Source organism: Sinocyclocheilus anshuiensis, unplaced genomic scaffold, assembly GCF_001515605.1.
Source record: "Sinocyclocheilus anshuiensis isolate Anshui unplaced genomic scaffold, SAMN03320099.WGS_v1.1 scaffold2480, whole genome shotgun sequence".
NCBI classification, from domain to species: Eukaryota; Metazoa; Chordata; class Actinopteri; order Cypriniformes; family Cyprinidae; genus Sinocyclocheilus; species Sinocyclocheilus anshuiensis.
In genome coordinates, this window is record NW_015547769.1 from 96,473 (window position 1) to 105,191 (window position 8,719).

Sequence of the window (8,719 nt, forward strand, 5' to 3'; positions counted from 1 at the left end):
TGTGTGTGTGGATTGCGCAAGGCTAAAAGGAAAGGAGACTAAAGAAAGTCTCAAAATTCAAATGAATCGACTCAGAAGAGACGTGAATGAATGCACGCGTGTCGCCTGATCCACAAATGCACATTTTAATCGCTACATGCACAAATTATGATACTTTAATACAAACTATAAAATTTGTATTCACAAATATGTCTCTATTTGAACAAAATGCTGCACATTAATGTAATTCTTAACTCTGCAGACACCGGTTGAAAAGCATTTGTTTCAGTGTAGTGATGCACATTTGCGAATTTTTCAAATCGTGTACACGTTAATGAATTGCTCTGGGCCTTGTTCGTTCGTAGTTGTGTGTGCGTGTGGGGGACGTGAAATGCTGTAAACTGCGAAAATTAAGTCTCAAAATCCAAATGAACCGAACAAGATCGACTCGAACTAGACGTCAATTAATGCACGTGTGTCACCTGATCCACATATGCACGGATTCCTTTTTGCATGAGCAATTTATGATATATTAATGTAGAACAGAAATGTTTTATTTGCAAACATATCTGTATTTGTACAAATCGCTGCACAATCATTTAATCCCGAATTTTACAGACTTAAATTGATAGGCATTTGTTTGTGGTTAGTAAGATACATGTATAAAATTTATGCAGTACATGGATAATTGTGCGCGCATCTATTAATCATTTTGGGTCTAATTTCATCCCATAAACGCTTGGCTCATGAGATTTGAAATTAACTAACATAGGTGGACTATAGAGAAAACACTGACAAGTATCGACATCTAGGGTTGTTAATCAGAAGTACTTTAATATATAAAAGGGCGGATACAATAAAAGGTCAAAGAGCATATAGTTCAGCGTTAAACCCACTATTTTGGTTAATAAAAGGACTTTGTTTTCCACAGTGTGGGATAGTCATCTAGTGTTCAGCCTATAAGAGGATTTTAATCACGCGAAACAGCGATGTTAAAACACAATACACGGCAAAAGAAAGACCCAGCTTACCCTCTGTCTCTGCCGCGTTCTCTATCTGAATATCCAGGCATGCTGTAAATTGTAATGGCAAGTCAGACAATATACAAAATAACGAATCCGATGTTGTCTGTGCAGAGCCGGGAGAAAATGGCTGCTTAAATGCCGCTTGTTCGCGTGCAAGAAATATCAATGCGCATTAGAGGCATCGCTTTTTATTTAGGTTTTGCCTGCTTTTCGTCATATTAAAGCATAACGTACTAAACTAATAGAAACAACGCACGAATACAGTCTTTTCTCTATAAAATACGCAGCATACTCTGAACATTGAGGAACTATTTTCATGAACGCAGCACATGGGTGTAAGGATAAATATAACTTGAGAGAGAGAGGTTGTTGGTCTTATTACGTCAACAATTTTTTTTCTGAAAAATATCCGATTTTCCTCTTTCTATGTTTTTATTTCAATAACATGCATACGTGTATAATTTAAATTCTACTTATTTCAGGTACTATAAGCTATTCAACATCATTGCGCTTGCTTTAGTTTCAGGTTTAGTTAGGTTCGGCAATCCGCTTACGTCACTAGAATCTCAGCCAATCAGAGCGCGATCGAGTTTTAAACCGCTGTTGCTGTTCAAGTTCATTATCACATTATCTTCTCTGTCAGTTTATCTTCCTCATCAACTGAAGGGGTTAAGTTAGTAAACTGAATTAAAGTCTTGTCTTTAAGCGTAAAACCTGCTCGATGGGACCCGAAGAGAGGGGTGAGTTTGTGTTGCTGAGGTTGATATGTGTATGTGTTAGCCGCAAGCTAGGTAGTTTGAAGAGCTAAGTCATTGTTTACATGTTATGGCTGTGTAGTCCAATGGTGTAAATCACCTTCAAAAGAACACTTAGTTAAAATACAGTATGCAAACTGTAATTTAGTATTAGACCCAGGGTTGGAAAGAATTGATATCCCGTCAATCTAACGTTACTGGACAAAGTTTGGAACATGAAGTATGAAACATTTCTTTATAACGTTACTTGTAAAAAGATAAGCGGTTAAATGATGTTAAATCAATTAATTCGTTTCGAAAAGTATTATCATAGATTGAAACAAGCAGACTTTACACTTGACTTCTTTTCTTGAAAGTTGAGTTGGTAAAGATAAAGTTACTATGTTTGTCTTAGAAGGCCGAACGGCGCGATGGAGAGCGCGAAAGATAATCGTGTGTGTGTTCATAATATTCATCTGTGTGTTCATGACTTGTCTTTGTGTATTAAGGTTGTATGTATTGATGCAGCAAAACTCCTGCCTCTGACTAGAAATTCCAAATAATCTATAGAACCTTAAGTACATTATATCAAACTGTATGCTTGGTTTCACACCAGGTTTAGCATTCGTGTAGTAGGTGTGAGATGATATTTTCATTGCTTAAACCCTGTGTTTGAATTGTCTCATGTACTGTTTTTGTGTAGATTGGGTGGACATGGCAAACAATGTTTTGTTGAAATGTCGCATTAACCTGAGGCTGGAAAGGATCTCGGAGTGTGATGCAAATGTGTTTGTGGCTTTGTATGAGGCGATCTTGGGAGAGAAAGTTCCAGGTATTCACATTGTTTCAGCCTTATGCAAATATGTGTCTGACAGGTTTTGTGTTTTTGCACTGCAACAATAAGGATGAAAACATTTCAGGTGCTAGCGGTGCATTATGTAATATTATGTACATTCATCATGTACTCATCTCTCTTTCTCCCTCACGTTATACAATGGGTGTAAAAAGTGCAGTTAAAAAAATCACAGCTTTTTGAGATGTAAAAATAAATCCATGTAAAATAATTTTTCCACCTTTAATGTAGTATTGAAACAAACAAATTTCACATAACAAACAAATAAAACCTAAAATGACATAGTTACAGAAATGTGCATACTGTTTTATAATGGGGTGTGTTGTTCTGCTTGAAATGAACCAATCATGTTCAAGCACTTACTGAAACGTAATCATTATCCTCTGGTCATTTAAGTGATGCTAATTAACCTTGAATAAAAATCAGCTGTTTCTGTAGGATTTTCTTAGCATCTTCTTGGTCCATCTTATTGCTGAAGCTATAGAGTGTTTTCACGACACGTCATCAATCCGGAAGTTGGCCATATTGGCAGCACTGAATGTAAACAATGCCATTAAACCGAACGGAACTCGCAAATTTTGCTGATTAATGTTGCTCAAAATGGTCAATTATTGACGTGTTTTGGGCTGTAGTAATCGGTCGGACCGGGAAAAACATATGCAGTACTATAGACTGCCAAAAGTTATAACAAATCAAGGAGAAAAGTGCAAAAAAAAACTGTCTGAGGAAAGACGTGAAAGTGAAAGTCGTGACATTTGCCAAGTATGGTAACCCATACTCGTAATTTGTGCTCTGCATTTAAGCCATCCAATTGCACACACACAGCAGTGTCGTGAACACACACACCCGGCGCAGTGGGCAGCCATTTGCTCCAATGCCCAGAGAGCAAAGAGAGCGCTGTACATTCACTTCCCCACCTACAACTAGGGGTGGGCGATATGACCAAAATCTTATTTCACGGTATTCATTCATTCACTTTATTTATAGAGCACTTTACAACTGCACATGCAGACCAAAGTGTTGTACAATAAAAAAAAAAATAAAAAAAACACTTCATTAAAACACACGACTTAAAACATAACAGATCCAACTAACAACAAAGACTAGCCCACCCTCTCAAAGGTTAAAGACAATAAGTAGTTTTTGACTTCAACTTTAAAAACATTCAAAGATGAGACTTCTCTAAGTTCCTGAGGAAGACTATTCCAGAGCTTCGGCCCCGCAACAGCAAAGGCCTGATCCCCTTTTAACTTTAAATGAGTACGAGGGACAGTAAGCAATAACTTATTATTGGATCTTAGAGACCTAGGTGCTTGACGAACAGCAACGAGCGCAGACACGTAAGCAGGGGTCAACCCATGCACTGCTTTAAAAACATACAGAAGAGATTTATATGAAAAATGTTATTTCACGATAACGAAATATACCTCGATATAGCTATTTTTATTTTTTTATTTATTAAAATTAAGAAAAAGAAGCAAATTACAAGCACAACAGAACAAATAAATATGAAATAAACTTTTAATTTTATTCAGCTACAGTAGGCTAGGTTTATTTAACATGTAGTAAGAAATATTACAGAAATTGAATAAAGTGTATAAATAAAACACTGCATAGTCTTCACTGTATCAATCAAACATGATTAACATTAAAAATGACAGACAGCAGCAGGTAAATAAGGCTGCACTGTCCCTTTAAGACCGACTGCACGGATCCAATATACTGAAACGCATCCGGTTTTCACCCAACTGTTTACATTTATTTAACATATAACCGACTGTGTTTACAGGAATACTCCACATGACGGGCATTATGACATAACTGTGTGCATTTTGGCATGTGACTTGTCGGACATAGCAAAAGTAGACTTTGTTTTTGCGAAAGGTCAGTTGTCATTTGTGGACAACTTATTTACAGATGAGGGGAAACCAAAGAGTGTTTAGCACCTGCAGGAAAAGCAGGGAATCATGTATGAACATTTATTGAAATTGTTCTAAAAAATAATTTTAAAGCCAAAAAAAGTAGTAGAAGAACACAAAGAAAATGTACAATAACAATAACAGCAACAATGAAGGGGAAAAAACAACAAGGAGCAGCAATCAATACAAGTACAAAAAAGACATCAAATAAAAAATACATTAAAATAATAAATATTTTGAGATAGTGGCAAAGAGTTTTTAGACTTTCTGTTTAGTTTTTTTAAGTACTTAAAGCTCTGAAACATTTTCACAAACTCACAAAGCAATATATTAAAGGACGACTTACTTTTTGCCATTTGCATGTATGAATATGATATTTACCCAACAATAAAACAAAGTTGACAACATCCCAAAAAAAAAATTAAATCACACTTAAAGAAGAAGATATCTTGTAAAACAAATGGAGGAGTTGTTTCCATTTGTACTGATAACCAACTATGAATATCAAACCAGAATTTAGAAGTAACCTCTCAGTAAAATAATTGGTGATCAAGTGTTTCAGGGAAAGAATAACAAAAAACACATAAAAATTAAATATTTTCTGTTAATACATAATTAATGTATATTGTATGTTAGCTTGGAAAAAGACAGACGAACTAAAAACTGCAATTAAAAAAAAAAAAGTCAGATGCAGATGTCACGTCCATTGAGAGGAATGAATGAAGGGCAAGTAAATTGTGCATTGGCTGACACACTGCACTGAGCCGTGTGAGCAGCGTGTATGGCAAGCCGTTTTAGCATTAAATACTTCTTGCTGTACTAGTCATAATTTAGTTTTGACTAGTCAAAATTCCAATTCCAGATATCTATTCTGCAATTTTGACTCGTCGTAATTGGAATTAAGATATCTACAATGTGATTATGACTAGTACTAATGTTTTCTGAGTCAATGTTGCAAAAATGAATGAACCTGACTTGCCATCTCCTCTTTGGACGTGCCTTTAGAGAGAAATTACATAATGAAAGAGTTTTTGTTTTCGATTTGAATTATTTCGTTTTAAAGTAGTCATTTAAAGCATTTTATAGATATGTTTATCATGTCTATGAGGCAAGTATTCGCTGAGTTTCGGTTCATTTTTGTGAAGCCCTCCTGCTCAAGTCAGAGCAAAAATGCGCATCCTGTTGGTTTTCCTGTTTGTTTGTTTTTACAAAATTGGTTTTTGTATGAAATGAGTTTAAGAGTTTTGTCCCCAAGAAAATAACATCGAAAAATGGCTTAATGCATTAACACAGTTAAATCCAAAGACCAAATTCTAAATTAAAGATGCATTCATAATGTAAGCAATGGACCATGAGTAAACACTTCAATCATGTTTTAATAATTAATTTAGTAGTTTAGAAATTATAATATTCTAGGATATATATTATACTGGCATGCATAAATACTCACACACATTCCAATTTTTTAATGATTTCTCCAAAGTTGGCCTCATTTTACAGATATTTTATGTTCTCATTCATAAAACACATTATATAATTAACTCTACTGTCACAGTGTGAACTCAAAGTTATTTTGTTTTTGAACTTCTCTTGTAAGATCATCTACTGTAAGATCACTTAGTGTAATGAAAATTTATGTTTCATAAAGCTTATTGGTGTATTTTATTCTTTCTGCATTTTTCATTTGTGTTGTATAAAAACGAACTAAATAAATAAAAATAAAAAAAAAAGTAAAAAAAATTGTGAGGGGATATTTTAATTATTTGTTAATAAACCAATGTTTTCGGAGTCAATGTTGCAAAAATGTATTTGACCAACTTGACTCACCATCTCCTCATTGGACGTGCCTTCAAAGAGAAATTAATCTTTAGGGATTACATAATGAAAGAGGTTTTGTTTTCGATTTGAATTATTTAGTTTTAAAATAGTAATTTAAAGCATTCTGTTTGTTTTCCTTGCTGTACAAAAGCACAAGGTTTTGTTGATATTGTGAGTTCACACAAATACAAGTAGACCCTTTGCAGTTCCGAATGATGTATACTCTTACCTTTATGAGCAAAAATTACGGCAGCCTTTAGAGAGAAATACATCTTTACGGATTACATAATGAAAGAGTTTTTGTTTTCGATTTGAATTATTTCGTTTTAAATTAGTCATTTAAAGCATTCTATAGATATATTTATCATGTCGGTGAAGCGCTCCTGCGCAAGACCAAGACGACAGAAAGCGCATCCTGTTTGTTTTCCTTATTTTACAAAAGCACAAGGTTTTGTTGATATTGTGAGTGCACACAAATACAAGTAGACCCTTTGCAGTTCCGAATGATGCATACTCTTACCTTTATGAGCAAAAATGACGTATTTTTTAGTTTCCACTGTTATAAAAAAAATGCAAGTGATCGAGCTGGCGCCTCCATGTCCTCCAAAGCGCGCTTCAGCTTCCACTCTCCGCGCAAACGATTGGATATGCGCCTAACAGCGCTCATTTATCTAGGTTAATATGACCACTTTGCCATTAAAAACCAAAACTGAACTATTTTAATAGCTGTGTAATGGGGAAGAGAGAGAGAGAAAGGTTTTTGACCAGCGAATGACGGAGATCTGTGTTTTGTCTGTCATTACAACAGCCGCATCTGAGGCAGAAAGTGCATCGCATTATACGCTTTCAGCAACTTACAGGTTATAACATTTATTGTAGCTATATGGGCGCTTAGTTTTTCATGTCGTTTAATACACTTGGCCAAAATCTCATGATAGACGATGAAGCGCTATATGCACAGGATATTTAAAACGCCTACAAAAGTAGCCTATTGGTTACAAACTAGACGACAAAAGCTATTCTCCGCTCTTCAAACACACAAAAAACATTAGCGTTTATAGACATAGGGTTTTAGTGAAGAAAACGCTGTACTTATTCAAACATAATTTATTATTTACTAGGGATGCATCGATATGAACATTTTGGCCGATAGCGATAACCGATAATTCTTTATTTTTGAAAGCCGATAACCGATATGTTGGCCGATAAATATATATCCAAATGTTTATATACTTTTTCAGAGCCTGATTACAAAAAAGGTGTCATCATTAAAAGCCACATCCCAAACACTTCAACATAAGCAGCCTAGTTTGAACGGTGTACGTTTTAAAAATAATTTTACTCTCCCATTACCAAATTTAGTCATAAAAAAGTCTTACAAATAAATAAAAGTTGTGCACTGCTGTTTGAGCTGCGTGCGCTGAGCTAAAGATGATCACCGGTAAACTGAAGCGCTCTTTTAACTTAACCAAACGCATTCTATATGAGATAAATCAGATATACATCAAATAAACACAATATTACAACGTACAATTGCACAAAAGGCTGCAAACGAACAGTGAGCATCTGAAGTGTTTCTGAAGGAAATAATGCATTATTTATCGGCTTTAAGATAGCGGCCAAATTTTCTTATCGGGCCGATACCGATAACAGAAAAAATGAGCATTTATCGGCCGAGCGTACGTTATCCAGACGCTTATCCACGCGTACGTTATCCAGACGCAAAGTAAAAAAAATCATTTTTTTGCTACGTCGCCGCCATGCCTCCGCGCAGTTTGAGCGCAGCTCCAACACGTGACCGTGACGTCTAACGTCTCATATCTTACGTCTGACGCCTGAATACTATGGGATTTTGGCCAGACGGCTGGCGAGCGTATACACGTTAGTTCTCCTCTCAGTTTGCTTAGCAATCAGCAAAAAGTGCACATAGTACACCCCATAGTGTCGAGCCAGACGTCACGCGTGATTCACGTGTAGCAGTGAAGTTTTTAAAAAGAATTTTCGCTAACACGTATCATAACACGCTGCTCACACGACTCAGTGCAGTGTGTCTATGGGGTGTACTATGGGGTGTACTATGTGCACTTTTTGCTGATTGCTAAGCAAACTGAGAGGAGAACTAACGTGTATATGCAGTGTTTAATTATTATTAAAAAACGCTTTTTCCTTTTCTATTTGTTTTATATTTCAGTGCTTAGTATACCTCTCGCTTCCCCATTACACAGCTATTAAAATAGGTCAGTTTTGTTTTTTAAATTTAAAAGTGGTCATATTTCTTATTGTTTCTTTATAAAGTTAATTTAGAAATATGTTTGGAACATTTTATGTTTGTTAAATTCAAGTTTTTGTTTTTTAAAGGAACGACCAAGCGGCAGCGGCAGACAGTGAGTT

At 35.4% G+C, this 8,719-nt stretch overlaps 1 protein-coding gene and 1 pseudogene across 5 annotated transcripts in view; one reads left to right on the plus strand and one right to left on the minus strand.

Moving 5' to 3' along the window:
- Positions 1-1,123, minus strand: part of LOC107704561 (probable ATP-dependent RNA helicase DDX5) — a 29,199-nt pseudogene extending 28,076 nt beyond the window's left edge.
- A 466-nt stretch (positions 1,124-1,589) lies between these two features.
- LOC107704562 (centrosomal protein of 95 kDa) overlaps positions 1,590-8,719 on the plus strand; it is a 201,714-nt gene continuing 194,584 nt past the window's right edge. For 4 of the 5 annotated variants that reach the window (XM_016507520.1, XM_016507516.1, XM_016507517.1 and 1 more), the window contains exons 1-2: positions 1,590-1,744; positions 2,442-2,570. In XM_016507520.1, the coding sequence (XP_016363006.1) occupies positions 1,726-1,744; positions 2,442-2,570 (148 nt within the window). In that variant the 5' untranslated portion in view covers positions 1,590-1,725. The remainder of the gene's footprint in view (positions 1,745-2,441; positions 2,571-8,719) is intronic. The other variant, XM_016507519.1, reaches the window with a different exon arrangement.